At 42.6% G+C, this 19,716-nt stretch overlaps 1 protein-coding gene across 1 annotated transcript in view; it reads left to right on the top strand.

Moving 5' to 3' along the window:
- The first annotated feature begins 214 nt into the window (after nucleotides 1-214).
- The window catches only part of COL4A2 (collagen type IV alpha 2 chain), a 217,670-nt gene continuing 198,168 nt past the window's right edge, over nucleotides 215-19,716 (top strand). The window contains exon 1 of the mRNA XM_065407451.1: nucleotides 215-490. Coding sequence (XP_065263523.1) covers nucleotides 215-490 — 276 coding nt within the window. The remainder of the gene's footprint in view (nucleotides 491-19,716) is intronic.

The following is a 19,716-nucleotide window of genomic DNA, read 5'->3' as shown; positions in this document are numbered from 1 at the left end:
GGGTTTTGGACACAGAGGACTGCCCCGAGAGCAGATTTGACCAAAATAGGGCAGGTTCTGGGGTGGGATGAACTGCCCAGAAGAGGGTCGTGTGACCCCTCTAAGAACTCCTTCCACCGCCCTCTGCCAATCAGAGCGCAGCACCATCACCCCATAAGTCCTAGCGCCAGGCAGAAGAGGCCATCTCTTACCAAGAATGCGTGTTTTAGAAATCATGGAAAGGCTGAGAGGAAACATGGACTCCTTCACCACTCCCGTGAGAACTTCGGACTTTGTGCGGAGAAAGTGCTACATCAGCGACAGTTCCGAGAAGGGCCCTTTGAGTCAACCGTTGATGGATACGTCGGAACCCAACCCTAAAACCCAAGCCCTCATGAGGCACCCCGATGAGTGTGACGGCCTCTCGTCATCCACCCCCCTGGAGGTGGAATGCGATCATGGCTCGGGAGAGTCACCAGCGGACAAGGTGAACGGAAAAGACGTTGCTCAGGTAAATGAATGATTAAGAAGTGATGGTCGAGAATGGGGTGTAATGGGGTTAGGAACTGACCTGGGATTGCGTGAATCTAAAAACAAGCAGTGGGGTGCTTACGCTGTTTCTTTTCTGAAAAATCTCTCAACTGCTCAACGATGCCTTTCTAGAGGCCTTTGAGAACTTACACATCGGTAGCCCTGTGGGAGTAAATATATCGTGCATCAGCTGTTTTTGCTCATGTCTGAGACACAGATCTCAAGAGGAAAATCTGGAAAAGGACAAAATGGAAGAATGAACCAGCTCAGACTCCCTCATGGTAGGGTGACCATTTTCACAGGCAGCTGTAAAAGGTCGTGTTAAACCAGGTGATTAATAAAACTTGTTTAAATGTGTCAATATGAATGTGTCCCTTCCATACTCAAGTTAGTAAAAGACGGTACAAGGAACAATCATGTCTATGCAGACGGCTCTGTTAAAGAAAATATATTACACCCCCAGGGAAGTTGGGACTTTGACGGGGTGAACCCTCTTTTTCAAGTGGCCAAAAAGCATAGTAAAACTTTAAATAGAAGACAGGTAACAGCTTGGCTTTCAGACCAGGATGCTTACACTTTACACAAACTGTCTCGAATACATTTTTAAAGAAACAAGACCACTGTTTCAGATGTGGATGCGTAATGGCAGGCAGATTTTGTGGATATGCACTGGTTCTCCAAACACAACAGCGGTTTTAAGTACATCTTAACAGACTGGGCCTTAGGCCTAAAAGATAAGACGAGTGGTGAGGTATCCAAGGCCTTTAAAGCTATTTTCAGCAAAGGTCGCGTGCCTCAAAAATTACAAACCGATCGGGGGAAAGAATTTTTAAACAAACCTTAAAGCAGATTGTGAAAGCGGCATGGTGTTCATCATTTTGTTACTAATAATGAAGTCAAAGCAGGGGTTGTGGAGCGATTTAACAGAACTTTAAAAACTAGGATGTGGAGATATTTTACAGCCCATAACAACTTTTGCTACATTGATGTGTTACCTGACTTTATAACGAGTTACAACCAGAGCTTTCACAGAACTATATGTACCAGACCTGTTGATGTTAACCCTTCAAATTCTCTGAAGGTATGTAAAATGGTTTACAGAGACGGTTTTAAAAACTGATTGTTGCCCCTTTTAGAAAAGGTGACCACGTGAGACTATCTAAAACCAAAGGAGCTTTTGAAAAAGGTTATGAACAGATGTTTACCGATGTGATATGCATAGTGTATGAAGCCTTAACCAGGGGCCAGAGACCTGTATACCGATTAAAAGATTATGAGGGTGAGACAGTTACTGGATCTTTTTATCCTGAAGAATTACAAAAATTAAACCCCAAACAAGACAGGATTTACAGGATTGAAAAAGTTCTAATGGAGAAAGGAAAGGGAGAAAAAAGCAGCTACTGGTGAATGGTTGGGGTGGCCCGATAAGTTTAATAGCTGGGTGGAAGCTTCTCAACTCTGTAACATTGAGACGCGAACAAAAACTATTCCTCCTGCAAAGAAAGAGAGAGAGAGAAATAAGCGATGGTGGGTTTTACATCACTTTGCCCAGCAATGCCAGCTCTGGGGCTTTTCCCCAAAACACCAGCTCGAACTTTACAATACAGCTAATTAAACCCTTGGATCTCCCGGGTGCATGGGAGGTGGGGTTAGTGGAAATACAATACCCGCACAGCTGGAACACTATCAATGAAGACACCCCTTTCAAAATCACCTTTGGAGATATGACGTGGAGTTTCATCCTACAATGAGGTTATTACTATTCCCTACCTGAATTACTGATCATATGAACAATACTGTGGCTTGTCACCCAGGACTGCCTGAGGTGGTCATGAACTACGACCTGGTGGGTAGAAAAGTTAGACTTAAATCCACCAATTTTACTTATGTGTTTTCTACCGGCGGATAACATTCTGGGTTTGGGCCCTAAGCACAGCATCCAAAATATCCCCTTCTTGGCAGACATCACAGGGGGTTTCAACTCCTTGTATCTGTACACGGATATCGTAGAACACCAGTCTGTGGGGGACTTTTCTGTTCCCCTGTTACGCTGCTTCCCCGTCCGAGGAAGGAACAACGAGTTTGTCACCATCACCTACGATAAACCTCATTACATCCCTGTCAGTAAACACCACATCGACACCATCACCATTGAAATAAAGACAGATCAGAACAGACACGTCTCATTTCGCTTCAGTAAGGTGATCATCAAGCTGCACCTGCGTCCCCAGTGAGAGCGAGATTTCTAAAAATCAAAACACTATTATGGCGATCCTAAAAAATTACTGCGACCCCACCATCTATAGGAACTATTACAAAGCCCAGACTGGATACACCCTTCCTGGATATCATGGGTCCCCCGTGATTTACGGGGCTGGCATGGGCGGAATATTCTGTAGCCTCTTTCAAAAAGCCATACCGCTTTTGAGGAGGGGGCTGGAGACTATTAAACCCCGCGTAAAAACCACTGCTCAAAACATAGCTAAAGACGTGGTAGGCCACGTCTCCCATGCTGTTCTGGAGAAGGTGGGGAGTTCAGCTTCACAGGAGGTATCGGGGCTGATGTACATTAAAAGGAGAAAGAGAAATGTGTCATACCCACGACGCACAGGTCCCCTGAAACCCTTTAAAAGAAGGGCTTTGACGCGCAGGGCTGGCCATAAGCGAAAGTCCAAGAGGAAGCCTGGACGAAAGAGGAGATGCTCTCCGCCTGATAAGAGAGATATTTTAATCAACATGGCTTTTGTTCACTGCGGGTCTGAGGAGTGCACCAAATCCAAACTAGACTTGTTCCAAATAGCCCCTACGCAAACCAACATCGAGAAAAGCATCTAAACCGAGGTGCCGCCTCTATCAGCCATTAAGGAGGCTGCCCCCCATAGACTTTTTTAAAGCAGGGAATGGCATAGTTTACATGGATTTAAACAACACACAGATGTACCTATGTTGCAAGATTGTAAAAGGAGAAGGAATTGAACTCGCCAAGGACGCTGAGGTGGGCCTGGTGAATGACCCCATGGCCTCTATTTTTAGTCAGTTGGTTGTCACGCTGGGAGACCGCCTCCTAAGCCAAAGCAACAACTGTTACCCTTACAGGGCCTTTATAGAATCGGTGCTCAATTACAGCGACGACACCCTCACCACACAATTTTACAGTGGCCTGTTTTACAAAAACACTACCAGACAACACGAAGAAATGGAGTTGGATGGCGGGAATCTAGGGTTTGTGAGGCGTGCAAAGCTGACAGCCCAGAGCAGGACGGTAAAGCCCCTGGGGCATCTACACAGCGACCTGTTTTTTCAAGGAAAACTTTTGTTGAACGGAGTGGATGAGAAATTTAAACTGATGCGCAGTAAAGATGCTTTCTGTTCAATGGGCAGTCCGGCTGAAGGCTTTAAACTGCACATTGTATCAGCGTCCCTTTTTGTGAAGAAAGTACAGGTGGCCCTGAGCGTCTGTCTGGGGCACGCGGAGGCCCTGCTTACCGCTAATGCTAAATACCCCTTGGACTGTGTGGGAATGAAAGTGTTTAGCATCCCTGCAGGCAGCAGGGTCAGTAACCAGGAGAACCTGTTCTTGGGACAGTTACCCAAAATGCTTGTCCTAGGGTTTGTGGATAATGATGCCTTTAGCAGAAGTTAAGCTAAAAAACCCTTTAATTTTAAACATTACAATATTAATTTTGTGGCCTTGTATGTGGATGGTGAAGATACAAATCAAGCCTTTGCAACCAGACTTCGAGGCAGTACACTGCGTGAGAGAATACATAAATCTGGTACCAGACGGCTGGTAAACACATGAAAGATCGTTCTCTGTTAATCGACCGTGAGGAGTTTGCACAGGGTTACACCTTGTTTGCCTTTGACCTGTCTCCCGACCAGGAATGCGCCGATCACTATTCCCTGATTAAAACCGGGAACCTGAGAGCAGAAATACGTTTTGGGAAGGCTTTGACGATCACCGTCGTGTATGGGGTTTTTGACAACGTCATAGAGATAAATCAGAGGAGAAATGTTCTGTTTGACTACAGGTGAAGATGGACACCGTGCAGCTCTCACGTGTCTTATCAACGGACCCTTACACAAAAAAGAATTTCTTAGATGTGTTCACTTGCAATTGGCTCCCTGGCGGCAAGCTGTCTCAGAGACCCCTAGGTTTAGTGGTCAACACGCATCCACACAACCAACCGGGTGAACACTGGCTCGCCTTGTATCTGGCGGAGCATAACCGTGGAGAGTTTTTTGACTCATATGGGCACACCTCGAACAGTGTGGTGTTTCCTAGAAGCATTATGAAATTTTTAAACAAAAATGCCACAGACATTGTGTTTCACAATAGACAATTACAAGATCCCCACTCCGTCGCCTGCGGCTATCACTGAGTGTTTTTCTTACATCATCGTAGCAAGGGTTTATCTTTTGACCGGATTTTAAAATTGTATTCTAACGACTTAGTGCAAAATGACCGGATGGCGATGAATTTTGTAAAAAATAAATTAAAATTCTTGGGCATGCCTAGCCTCGCTCAAAACATGTTTCAACAAACCCAGACGTGTATCTTGCAATGATTTTCATAGTCATGTTATCCAATAAAGCACCCCATGTGAGGGGTTTAAAGACAATTGATGTTTGGGTTTTTGTTCTTTTTTTTTTTTTTTTAAAATGGCCAATTCAGAAAAAGTACACGATTATGTTTTTTAAAAGTATAGAAATGTTTTATATAAGCAAAACATTACCAGTTTTAAAAATTTTAGAACATGAAAAACATCACACACTGAGCCATTTGGATCTTTTAGCCAATTTTCGTTTTTTAGATGGCAAAAAAGGGGTTACGGTTTCTTGATCCACCCTGGTGTCGGCGGTCGAGGCCTTCAGGCATTCCAAAAGATCTCTGTTGACCGTGTTGCCCATGATGGAAGATGGTACACTCAGTTCCACCATGGCATTCATAAGCACATCCCATCCTTTAGGTACATGTGTGCTAGGAACAGAGCGCATCTGGGTGACGGCCCTGACTAAGTCGAGCATGTTAGAACCATTAACCACAGAATCTTTGTGCACAAAAGCCCCTTTATCGTTCCATGAAGAGATATTTTTATCCTGACCAAGCTTATTTAGCCATACTAATGCATTTTTCTTATAACACTTATTCACGTTATCCAGCACCTCCTGAGCAACAGAGTCTGAAGTCTTTGGTGTTTCTGGGGGTTTGGCAGTCACACTCTGTTCCTGTTCTGGTAGAAACAGACTTATTTTCCCTTTATCCGCATCACTCTGCTTCAGGTACGTTAGGTACCTTTGAAGCACACCCCTGTAAAGTTTAGCCTTTTCATATTCGGCTAAGTCAGTTCTCTGAAGAACAGACTTCACTTCAGCATCCAGTAAGCGAGTTGCGGTTGTTCTGATATTTTCCTCTGACGGAGGGGGAGCCCTTAATTGCTCCAACTGGTGGCTGGGCACCAAGTACATTTTTTTTCTGCATACTCCATTATCAATAAGTCAAAAGCCCCATTATCAGAGGGATAGCAGAACTTAACAGAGGTCCAATAAACCCCACAGACTGCTTCACCAGATGCTTCTTTCTTTTAAGTGAAACCCTTTTATTACACCAAGTTTTTATAAGCATGCGTCTCTTTTTCAGCCCGTGCACTTGATTCTGGGTCAAAGGTACGTTTCCTTTTAAGGTATTGAGTGCTATTTCTGAGATGGCCACTACTAAATCGTCAGAGGCCGAACATAGTACAGCCCTCCTTTGCTGCGGAGACAATTTGCTAAGTAATTTTAAAAGGACCAGGTTTCTCTTCATGCAGATAGACATGTTTTTGGTCAGCAACCCCAGCTGTTAAAAAGGGGCCTGCTGATAATTCATCCCTTTTTATACCCAGCTGTTGTTCTTTTAAAAGTATAAACCACTGGCCAGTCTGGAGGGAAAAGACCAGTTCTTAGTCTATAAGCTTCTGGTGTGGAAGCATTTAAATCTACCACCAGGTCACCATAAGGTCTTTCGGTAGCATCCTCAAAAGCTTCTAGAAAGTATTGAGCTTTGCCGGTGTACATTTGCCGAGCGAGCGATTTGTAATTTATCCCTGGGGTTTTTGAACAGAACCATGTGCTTTGTGTTTCGTCAGGGCTTCGGAGCTGTGCTCCGGCTCCGCTCCAGCTCCAGGCAAAAACCTGCAGCTCCACTGCTGCGGAGCTGCTCCGCGCTCCAGCTCCAGGCTCCGCTCCAAAGCCCTGGTTTAGGTTAATCGTGCGACTCTTCCCTGACAAAATACATTCTGAACTTTATACATAATGCTCATGTTCCTGTGATGCACGTACTTGGTAAGGCTTTCTCGATTTCATCGCTTTCACAAGCAGAGTTCATCAGATCGTCTACGATAATCATATTTTTTACTTTATTGGTAGGAAACAAACGGTCATCGTCAAAAGCATCAGGCAGCCCCTCCACAAAATTGATAAAGGGATATTTACAGAACAGTTATGTTTTGTACATAATTCTATATTTGTAAATTCCACTTCCATGACAAAGAGATTGCACTACAGTACTTGTATTAGGTGAATTGAAAAATACGATTTCTTTTGTTTTTTACAGTGCAAATATTTGTAATAAAAATAAATATAAAGTGAGCATTGTACACTTCGTATTCTGTGTTGTAATTGAAATCAATGCATTTGAAAATGTAGAAAGCATCCAAAAATATTTAGATAAATGGTATTCTGTTATTGTTTAACAGCGTGATTAATCGCGATTAATTTTTTTAATCTCTTGACAGCCCTAATTATCTTCCTTTGTGGCCCAAGAAAAGCCACCAGATATGTGGAAAAGAAGACATTAGTGTAACACCCATGGCACACAAATGTGGGAAATTAACTTATGGATAAAATGATAAATATCTTCATTTGAGCACAATCCTAACCTGTAGATTGAGTGAGCACTTAAAGATACTGGTTTATGTTAAAAATCAAAGTAACATTTATAAATAAATTGTCTTTTTAAATGTAATCAATTCTTCTCTCCAAGAGGAAAACACTCAGAAGTTAGATGCTCTGTTGCAAAGATGCTAGTGAACATCATGCTGGGAACTTTTTAAATATCCCAGGCCATATTATACTGTCTGCCAATAAGTGGGGGAGGGTGGGGACATGGCCCAGTCCTTTTTGGAATGTCTGGGGCACTAAGGGCCTGTTCCAAAGTCCATTGTATTCCACAGAAAGACTTCCAGTGATTTCAATGAGCTTTAGATCAGGCCCTACCATTCCTCCAACCCTTGTGCTAATGGACTATAAAGACCTGGTTTATGGCTGCTCCTGCACAGGTGCCCAAATGAGAGTGAGACTTTGTGCACCTGTGCAAAGGCAAGTATGATTTGGCCAGTTGGGTTTTTTAGGGTATCATACATAATACTTTGGCTTATCCTACATTTTTTTCAGACTTTTATGACTGCATCTTTTGAAAATCTGTGTGATTATTTTTGTGTAATAAGTTGGTATAACAATTTAGGAAGTAGGAGGTATTAGTTTTCAGAGTATTTTGAAGCAGGTTTTGTAATAGTTACTATTCTATTTCGCACTCAAGTCATAGCAGCCTTTTGGCTTCTTAGGTGGTTGCTTATCCTCTGTGGAAGATTAAAGTTGGATCCATCTGCACCCTGGTTTGAGAGGGAACATTGAGTGCAACAGATTTTGGATCCACTGAGATTTTGTTACCAGAGAAAAGTGAAGCCAGGGAAGGAGAGGACCAAGGAGCTAAGATGCCTAATGTCACATGTCCCTTTTGCTAGTCATCTCCTCTTGACAAAACTTAGTACGCTACTGTGCTATGCAGTATGGGATATACTATAATGCATATCATTATAACATGTCAAATTCAAACAGCAGAAGGTGAGGGGTAGAAAGGGCAAGCACTTGGCACACGTAAGCCAGTGCTTTCACTGCTGGGGATCACCTAGGGTTCAAATGCAGTAGCAGTGACATTAGACTCTTAGGGCATGTCTACACTTACCGAGAATCGATGCTGCAATGATCGATGCACCTGGGGTTGATTTAGCGGGTCTAGTGAGGACCTGCTAAATCAACCACAGATCGCTGTCCCATCAACTCCGGTACTCCACCGGAAAGAGAAGAGTAAGGGAAGTCAACAGGAGAGTGTCTCCTGTCAATGCAGTACGTGTACACACCGCAATAAGTTGATCTAAGCTATGTCAACTCCAGCTACGTTATTCACATAGCTGGAGTTGTGTAAGTTAGGTTGAATTACCCCCGTAACGTAGACAAGGCCTAAGATGGAGTGAAAGTTGAGCCATTATTTCCCCAGGGCCAGCAGGATGAATGTAAGTGGGTGAGGCAGTAGTATATGAGTGACTGTGAGTGGGTAGCTGGCAGCACTACTGAAGATTGGTCTGGTGGATCTGGCACAGAAGTGGGATTCAGGAGAGCACAGTTCTATTCCTGGCTGGGCCCCCGAACTTCTATGTAACTTTGGGTTACCTCCATCCTTCATCTTCCCTCTCTCTCCCTGTATGTGTACGTATATGTGTCATAATATTTACATGTAATAGACTTATTATGAGGATTAATTCATTAGAATTTTGTGAGTTGCTTCGGAGAATTCCCAGGCTGGTTCCACCTGCTTGTCTGAATGTTGGGGGTGGAGGGCAGGAAAGGAAGACTAAAGGAGTAGGAAGGAGAATGTTTAGGGTTTGGACAAGAAGAAAGTGTCTTGGGACAGAGAAGAAGGAAAGGGTATAAGTTTTAGGGTGGATGTGAGTTATGGAAAAATCAGGAAGAAGAGACAAAAAATTGAGTGGATCTGGACCACAGCTCTCTCTAACATAGAAATAGCTTGAAGTTGTAGTAAGTACTGTAGTATGTGTCAGGAGAACTTACACAAATTTAAATTCTCAGTTTGTTTAAGCAAACAGAACTTTGGGTACCTATCCCAAATTTATCAAAATGTACAGATCTCCTTTCTTTCTGTGCTTCCTAGACTTCTTGCAATAGGTTTTCTGTTCATGCACAGCCTTTTTAAACTATGTTATCTTCCCCCAGCACTAACTGTTATCTTGTCCCTGTCCTCCCACAACCACAAAATGACAGAATAATGTCATTACATCTCTTGGTGCATGGATTACTAAAACTCTACACCTTTCTAGAGGTTTAGGTGCCATTTTAGCATTTTCTTTTACATGGTTTTAAATAGGGGCTACTTTTCATTTTAGCTACACCCTTATGGTGCCCTCAGATGGGAACAGTAGAGTCACAGAAAAGAAGATGCATAGAAGGAATTGAGGTGACATGAGAGTGAATATACTATACAAAGACTATGCAAAAACAGACTGCAAGACGTAGACACTTAAAGAAAATAACATATGCTAAAATGAACACAAATAGGGCCAAAAGTAGAGACTCTGGGCCAAAATCATCCCTCAGTGTAACTCTATTAATTCAGCAAAGTTGCACCAGGGATGCATTTGACCTGTGGAATCAAGGAGAGAAAAATAACCCAACATAGGAAAAAGGAGAAGAAAAATGATAAAGACGGATAAATAATAAAACTATGGGGCAAATGGTCCTTTCCGGCCCTATATTTGTATGACTCTACCACCCTTCCTCATGATGTAACCACCTCAGTGTGAGTAAGGGTGGAAGAATCTGGTCCTTCGAGTGCACCACACAAAGGTAAGAAGCAAAGGGAAGAATATTTGAAGGAGAAAAGGGGAGAGAGGTGGAAGACTTAGGGCCATTGTAATGAACTCTGTAAAATGTAAATGTTAGTGGGATGACATAGAGCTGTTGCAAACTTGGGCCAAATTCTGTTCTCAGTAATTTCATTGACTTGGAGTTACTCCTCATTTATGCACATTGTAACAGAGCAAAATTTGGCCCTTATTTAGATTGAAATCACATTTTATGAGGAAATTAGACATACTAGCTGAACTGAATATGGCTAAAGTTTTTGAGGGGCTGAGAAATGCCCCCCTGAATATTTCATCCTTTTTTGGTGTTCAGACTAAATTTACCTCACCATTTCTTCAAATCCTGGAAGAAATAGCAGGAAGATGAGAAGGGACTGATTCTCCATTCACTCACATTGATGTGATGTGGATCAGGAGTATCTCCACTGATAACAATGGAGTTATATTGTTGTAAAACCAACCAGTGGAAGTGGAGAATCAGACTCTGGCCTTCTATGAATGAGCTCTACCTTTGCTGAGAGTCAGATTCCTTAGAGCAGTGGTTCTCAAACTGGGGTCCATGGACCCCTGGGGGTTCACGAGGATACTCCAGGGGGTCCATGAGTCACATCCGAGGCCGCCGACCCTGCTGATCAACTCCTCCTTTCCAGTGCCTCCTGCACACCGGGGAACAGCTGTTCAGCAGCGTGCAGGAGGCACTGGGAGGGAGAGGGAGGCATGGCGATGGGACACACTCGCGGGAGGGGGTGGAAAGAGGTGGGGAAGAGGAGGGGCAGGGGTGGGAAGAGGTGGGGCGTTGGGGGTTGGGGTGGAGTGGGGGCGGGGCATGGGGCTGAGTGGGGGTTGAGCACCCCCAGGGAAAATTAGAAGCTGGCTTGGGGGTCCGTGAAAAATTTTAAATAAAAATGGGGGTCCTCGGGTTGCTAACATTTGAGAACTGCTGCCTTAGAGGTCTTGAGTCCTAGTTGTCTGTGTATTGGAGTGGGAATAAAGATTCTCTGACAGTGTCTCATTATGGTACCAATCCTGTGTGTGCCTCTTGCGCTCGCTCTCTCCTGGCAGACAATTGGCAGCAGATAAAAGACTGAACCATAAGAGAGACCATTCAAGAAATAAATACTGAACTTTTAATAGATGACAATGATATTATTAACTAGAGCGTGTGATGTCATTTAAAAAAGAAAAAATCAGCCCCCTCACACAAATATAGGTGTTCAGACAACAACCCCCTGGTTTTCATGTTTGTTCTGAAAAAAAGCCATACTTGTTCATTCAGGAATTTGTTAAAAGTTAAGCTCCTAGAAGAAAAGACTTTGCTTATTCAGCTGTTCCCCTCCCCTGCCCAAAGATCTTAGATGGAATTACAAACATTAATAAATGTATGTACACATTACATACAAAAACTACATTAAAGGAACATTATGGTTGCAAAATCAAGCACTTGAAGCTAAGAAAAGCCAGAATTAAGGTTGCCTGTGCAACCTAAATTCGGCCCCCTTGTGCGTATTCATTATGGTACCATTTCGGGGGCAGGGTTGTTTGTTTGTAACATCATCAGTATTTTTTCTACAGCACCTCATTCAGTGCACTGGATGGAAGGTGCTCATTTTAATGAGTAGCTATTCAGTATATTGTTTTATTGTCATTGTTCCAAGTGTGACCTCCAAGCCTTATTTACTACACATAATACAGTGTTCTGAACACAGAATTGTTAACTTTCTCATGGACTTTTCTATGGTGCTCATCACCATAGTATCTAACCCAGTCTTGCTTCTTCCCCATGCCTGGGTCCCCAATCCCTGTTGCTCTGACTCAGTCCCCTCCCCCACCATCCTTGTCCAGTCTGTTTCTCTCACTCCCTGGCCTCTGGTTGTTTCCCCATTCCCCACCTGCCCACATTGGCTCCCAGTCTCCCATCGTAGGCTTCTCATCCAGTCTCGGTCTTCCATAGCTCCTCTTCCCAGTTTCTGTACTCCCCAGTTCCTTGTCCCTGCCCCTTTGCCCAGCCAGACCCAGTCTTTACACTCCTTTGACTCCTGGTCCAATCTCAGTCTCGCTGCTCCCCCTGGATCTCAGTCCCTGTCTCCCTACCCAATCAGTCTAGTCTCCCCACCACCCCATCTACCAGTCTGTCTCCCTGCCCAGACAACCCAAGTCTTCCCCACCCTGCCCACCTGGTCCCAGGACTCCCAGTCCTAATATGTCTATGCAGCCAGTCCCAATCTTCCCACAGCCTGGCTGCTAGTCTTCTTTCCAGCCAATCCCAGTGTCCTGCTCACTCACTTCCCAATCTCACTTTCTCTCCTCCCAGCTAGCTTCCAGTTCCAGTACCCACCCCCACCTGCATAGGCTCCTTGTCCCAATCTATTCTCTGCACGTACCTCAGGTCCAGCTTTTGTCCCTTCTGCCTTTGATTCAGATGGCTTCTCCATGCTGCCTAGGCACTAGGAGGGAGGTCATTGAAGAGTCTCCCCACTTTCAGTTCTGGTGCCTGGCCCCATCCTGCCCTGTAACAGTCAGAATTAGCAATTACAGGGGAAGTCTTGCATGAATCCTGCAGCCCTGAGTTGGAGCATGCTCATTGTATACAAAATTTTTGGAGAATTTAGCTCTGAAGCTCCAACAAGTCTCTAGTGAGCATGTGCAAACTGCGATTTTTTTCAGAGGGTTACTTTTATCTACATTAAAGTCAAAAGGTGTTGTCAGTAGTAAGAATGTACATGGTGCCAATGCTTTACTGTTGTCACAGAGGAAAGGCCTTTCTTCCAAAGAAGAAGTTGCAAAGTTATACAGACTTCCCATTTAAAACAAGTGTTGCTTCATACCTGTGTCCACAGGAAATTTTTCAGAAAACTTCTGAATGTGGAATCCTGACCCCACTGAAGTCGATGAGTGCTTTGCTGTTGATTTCAGTGGAGCCCGGATTTCAGTCATAGGCCTCCTCATGACAACCCACAGGCCAGCATTTTGACATTTGGTCCTTAAGCTAATTGGCTGTTATATTTTATTTATTCATATTATGGCAGCACCCAAAGGCTCCAGTTGGGAATTGGGCTATATTTTGCAAGGTACTTTACAAACAGGTCATGGTCCCTGCCCCCAACAGAATTTGTAATCTAATTTGAAACAGGATGAAATAAATAAGCATTCCAAAAATAGGAAAGAAGGGAGGACAAGGGTAATAAGTTCATCTAGTTACATACGCTAGCTATTTGCACAACTTGATGTTCTCATCTTTAAAAACTTTTTGAAAATTAACATATGTCAGCTATTTGCAACTACCACTCACCCTATTCTTTGTGAGTTGGCTGATTTCTTGTAGGAGTCACAACAGAAGTGGGTCTCGAGGGATTTGAAGAAGGAATGGTTATGACCTTATGGACTATTTTAGGGAAGGCGTTCTGTGTGTAAGGTGATGTGCAACCACTAATTCAGGCATGAGTAACTTAAAAAAATCAGGATAGGCCAAAAAGATGTCTTTGTCCTATTGAATTGGATAGAGCCATGTACAAGGGAACAATAGGAAAAAGATGTTCTGATCTATTTCCAGGACCTCTGTTAAAAATGAATTCTTTTGATGTGTGTATATAAATATTATTTTTCCATTCATATAATGCACCTATCAAACTCTAGGTATGTTTATAATAAGCAAGAAAAACCACCACCATTATATTTCTGCCAACAAATGGTAACGTCAATGAAAAGCCCACTGGAAAACTACAACAGGCATCTTTACTTAGTTGTTCCTGTGAATAGGTCAGAAGTATAGTCCACAGACTTATGCAATAGTAAGGTCTGTGTGGCATGTCTGCCTTTATAGAGTTATTAAACACTAACATATAGCACATGCTACATAAAGTAGAAGAAAGAAAACTCACTCTGCCTTCTATTCCAAACCAATAAATGTCTTAGTGGATGAGGATAACAGGTCTATACATTTTGATATCGTGGGAGAGGAGATGAGGTCACTTTAGGAGTTATTACTGTTTTGGAGATGGAAATCTGACACACTAAATTAGAAGGTAGGTATGTATGGAGTCTTGATTTTTGTCAATTTTTTAAAATATATATATTTGTGGAAATCTGCTGAAATGGTTAAGGATAGGTTGCATTTCGTACAGTCCTTAAAGTGGTACATGCTTGCTTTAATATATGAACATCACACCAAAATAACACATATGGGTTGTCCTTCTAAGTCTCTATTATGTGTTTGGTTTTGGTTTGGTTTGTACTTGTAAGGAAATAAAATTGATTTGTGTCTCCAAACATAAGGTATTTATGGGAAGATTAAAACTACAGTGTGACCTGTTCAATCATGTCAGTACATTTTTAAATTTACAACATCGCCATTTAATATCTGAGAACATTCATTATTTTATTAGATTCTTTCTCTTTGGACTAGCACGATCCATTTGTTTGAACACAGTTTGTTTCCAAGCAAAAAAATGTTGGGGAAGGAACAGAACTTTTACCGCATTGTGTTACACTAATCCAGGACCTTGGGGGATTCAAAATGGATTTATTAGTTGAAGATTTTGCCTTCCTCTCACCAGGGGTGTGCCAACTAAAGTGTCAAGGAAGGTTGTGCCTTCTCTTTTTTCCTTCTCCCTTGGGGAAATACTGTGCTGCTCTAATTAAGCTATCTTGTTAACCATGTTGGCTCTCTAGGAACTCAAAGTGCTGTACATGTTTGCAGTATATTCAGACATTTAGCAACATATTGTTTTAATTAATTTTGATCCAGTAGCTGATAGAGGCAGAAGATTCAGCTCATGGTTCCAGAAAAAGTCTTATATCATACAAACCTTTCCTGGCTTATTAAAGAGTGATGTTGATAATCAGTTTCAAATGGTCTCTTCCTCTTCATTTGGAAGGATGAAGGCTGTGACAGATGATTATAGAGTTATAGGGTGCTAAAGTAGATAGAAAATAGGGTGTCTCTAGGATCTATGAAGAAAGATAGGGGGCAAAGGGCATGTGAGGATATAGAATGAACAAACATGAATACATGTGAATAACTATCCCCAACAATAGTAGAGTAGTTGGTGCAGTTCATGGACGCTGCTTTCACAGTCTCAAATGCTGAGTCTTTAAAACACCAAGGCTATGTCTACACTACCACTTATGTTGGTATAACTTATGTCACTCAGGGGTGTGTGAAACTTATTTCACACACCCCTGAGTGACATAAGTTACACCGACACAAGCGTCAGTATGGAGAGCTCCCACCGACGTAGCTACTGCCGCTTGTTAGAGTGGTTTAATTATGCTGACAGCAGAGTTCTCTCCCATCGGCTTAGAGCAGCTACACGAGGCATCTTACAGCAGTATAGCTGCATCAGTACAGCTGTGCTGCTGAAAGCTCTCTAGTGTAGACATAGCCTAATACAGACCTCCATTTCTTGTCACCATTTTATTTCCTGTTACTCCCCTTACTATTACATGGTAAATGGAAACTGGGAGAATAGTAGGATTTGTTTTGTCAGAAATATTATAGTGGTGTTTTTTCTTGCTTTTTATAAACATACCTAGACTTTGATAGGTTCATTATATGAATATAAAAATAATATTTATATGCACACACCAAAATAAAAGCTAGCTAGATATTAATTAGCAGTCTATGTTGACATTCATAGTCACTATTTTTTCCTCTGTATTAATAACTCCTATCCTCATCTCAGGGGAGAGGGCCTCTATTAAAGTTTTGACTGTCTGAACTTCTAAGTCATCAGTAAATGTAAAGAAAAAAATCTTTCTCACCTTGTCACTGAGAATAATTATAGCCCATGAAACAACAAAACCAGGGCAATGATTTTTTTTTCTTAACTTTATTTACATATTAACTTCCACCCCACCTCATAAAACAAGCTGTGCTCTGTAATGCAACAAGCACTCTAACTTGTCTGCCTATGGAAAACAGATGCACATTTTTATTTCATCTGTTGTATGAACTCCACCTTTACAATTTCTAATGGAAGCTACGGTATGTCCCCCTCATCACTACCTTTGTGAATTGTAAAAACTTTTATTTCCTCTTATCTGCACATTTTCATTGGGCAATATGATCCACACCCCATCATCAATGGCATTTTGAGATATGTTTTGTGCAGTTATTTTGTGGAATGACGCGAGCATTAAGAGAACTAAGGAAAAATAATTGGTGATCAGCATGATCAAAGACATGTTTGCTAGGACACTTCAAAGATCACATTTCATTAATTTTAAAATTAGGGGCCTGAGTCTGCAATGTTTATTTACATCACATGAGTAGTCTCTCTAAAATCAGTGTGTCAAGATTACTCTTGTAAATAAGGGTTGGGCTTGATTTTTGGCAGTCCTTAGCTGTAGATTTCCTTGCTTAAAATATCTCCATCACAGGCTGATGATTCCACCTGTTGATTGTTCTACTACAAAGTATACTTTTTCATTCATATTTCAGAGGGCTGCTAAAGATTTTCTATTTTGGGTAAGGACAATGTTGTTTGTCTGAAATTTTTCTAAAATATTTCAGGCAGTGGAGGACTGTCTGTTCCCTAACCTTTCCTCTGCCTGCGTTTGCCAAGTTACAGTATTTTGTTTTGTTTTCTTGTTCTTGTTTTTTCATGATTATGCCTCATTAGACAAGTATGGTCACTTCTGTACTGTCACATATTTTTGCACTGTCCGCCAGCTAATGCAGTTCTGAGTGCATCTGTAACTGGTGAAAATTTCCTTCCAGAGCAGTTTCCTGAAACTTGTATGTCAGCTGCTAGTGCCTGATCCGGCAGATTCAACGTAATAGATAACATTCCATAGGCAACTGAGCTGTGCAGTGCCCAGAAGGCAACAGTTCCTGGCTCCGCAGGAAGGTGACCTATTCAGAGCACAGGCTGACCTACTGCGGAAGCCATCAAATTGAAAACAAACTTGTTCTTCAGCTGAGAGTTTAGGAGCTTCCTGTAGGAAAAGAGCTCATGCAAATTAGCTCTTCACCTTCTGTGCTGAAGTAGTCTCAATTCTCAGGACCTTCAGTGCCCTTCAGTCTCCTCATCCTCAGCCTTGAAACCATTTCTAGTTTAGAGCAATTCTCCCATGTAATGGTAGAGGTTGGGGATATGGACGTTTCCAGATCAATCTTCTGAATCTTGGGGTGCTGAGGAAGGTCATCTACCAGTCATTAGAAATACTTACAAGGCATCTCCCCTTCATCCCCACAGTGTCAAAATGGGCCTTCCACATTGCACTTACACTCTCCCACCTCTCCTCATTTTCACCAAAGTGTATCAGCTTTTTATAAACTTCAGCGTGCATGTCCACTGTGTTGCTCTGCCTCCTGTTATACGGGTTATCAAATAGAGAAAGGTCCATTGTACTTGGACCACAGCCTCTTTATGCTTTTACCCAAGATAATTGACATTCAGTCCGCTGGCTACAGTCTCCTGGCCCCCTAACTACTGTTAAGGCATCAGGGAGCACCTTAAGCATGAGAATTGAGCAGCTCAACACCATTCCCAATGTGTTCTGGGCTGAGTCATAGACAGAGGAGTGGGCAGAATGGAATGCCTACTTCCCTTTCAGAACTGGGAATAGCCTCTGGGGCTTCAGAGCATGGGAAGTCTGCAGATCTCCCTGGGGCCAGCAGCCAAGATAACATCTGCTGGAAATGACCCAAACATTTCTGCCTTAAACTTAGAAATCGTAACTGACATATTTGTTTAAAAATGAGCAGGGAAATGTTAGAGCTTTCCTTAGGAAACTTCAAATCTAGGGCCAGATTATGCTCAGCTGCTCTGCAGGTGCACAGCGGAGTACAGCGGGTGAAAGCAGCCCACATCCTTTGCCCCCTTGTGCACACATGCAGCAGCAGGAACTGTCTCTGTATTCATCAGAACACAAAGACTGCTTTATTCATATGTGAAGACTGAGGACTTAGGGCTGCCACTTCTCCAGATGGCCCGCATTGCTGTCCAGGTATACAGTGTTGTGTGTGCTTCATTCCCTGTTTTTCCCCTGGCACGTTGGGGAGTTTCTGAGGGCTCACTACTGCCCTCGATGCAGAGCTGTGCTTAAGTGGTACAACTGAGCTCACAGAACATGTTAGATGCATAGCAGTGGATGAAGAAGCAATTCAGACTTCACTTCCTAGTTTCTTTGTATTATTTATGTTTTGCAACAACAAAAAGGGTTTTAATTCATGGAACGTGTATGGCTACATCTTGAAGACCTTACTCAGTTCTCTGATGCCAAAAATGTATTCCAGAGCATGCACAAAAATCAGAGCCAATGACTGCAATAGGACTTTACCTAACTAAGAACTGAGGGTTCAGCAAATGAGCCATTTGTGTTAAAATAAGACAAACATATGCAGGACTTACTATTCTTAATATTTTAGGTGTCCTTTGCAACAGTAATTATGCATCATTCACCTGAATGGGAAGTTTATCCACAGACAGAAAAATCTCGTGATTATTTCAATACAAGTATGTGGTGTTTAAAACATGATGCAATTGCAGTTTATTGCAATTGGGAAACAAGTTTCATGACAAATGTATGAAGAGACTGTGATGTCTTGATGAAACCCATTTTGTCCAGGTCTATGGAACTTTTGAAGAGTAGGGAGATTAAAAAGAACCATGTTTATATAATGGCAGTGTTCAAACGAACTTACAAAAGCAAAGGAATCCAGAGCCTTCACTTCAATAGCCTCTTTTGTCATTCCTAAGAATTAGCAGAGATGAGCCTCTCGGAGAAGGGGAGTGCTGCTGGGGGACTTAGAGGGGACAAATACTCTGGCCAGTCTGCCTAGCAGGTCCCTACTCATCAGTGAAGAGCCAAACGATTGTTATTCACTGGCTTCTACTTCACTCTCCATCTGCCCTTTGATCTGCTGCGGCACGGAAAGCAAGTAGGACTATACCTCTGCTCCAGCCTGCCCGCTTTCATCCCAGGGCATTCACCCACCTAGAGTGGTCAAGAGAGGGGGTTGTGCACACACCGATTCTTTTCTCCCTCCTGACTCCAGAACAAAGGGGATAGTGGGGAGATGAGTAGAGACCAGTTGCATCAATTATGTACAATTGCCAGGGGAGCAGGAGAGATCAGTGCTCAGCTGACCAGCTTTAGTTTCCCACCCATATTCTCTCTTGACTTTCCCCTTTGTGTCCATGGCAACAGCTTTAATTTCTTCGGCAGAGCATAGTGCTTCTGCCCTGCCCACCAAACCTTTAATGTTGCCGTCTTTGAAAACTTTTATGCAAAACACTTTAATGAGATTTTTCTTCAATCACAGGGAGTAGGGAAAGGTAATTCTCAGGACTCTCTGCTTTTCTCTGGTCCCGGGAGCTAATGGAACCATAATGCCTCCCTCAGAATAGTCAAACTGGAAAGGGGAAAGATGTGATGCAATATGCGTAGCTGTCTATATTTAACTTATCTATATTACAATTATCTAGATAGGCCTGGGACTGCTGGACAACTTGTGTTCATTCTGGTGGATTTAGGCTGCTTTTTAACATGAACTTCTTAGTTA

Source organism: Emys orbicularis, chromosome 1, assembly GCF_028017835.1.
Source record: "Emys orbicularis isolate rEmyOrb1 chromosome 1, rEmyOrb1.hap1, whole genome shotgun sequence".
Classification (NCBI taxonomy): domain Eukaryota; kingdom Metazoa; phylum Chordata; order Testudines; family Emydidae; genus Emys; species Emys orbicularis.
Note: the sequence above shows the minus strand (reverse complement) of the source record. Positions and strands in the feature narration are given on the sequence as shown.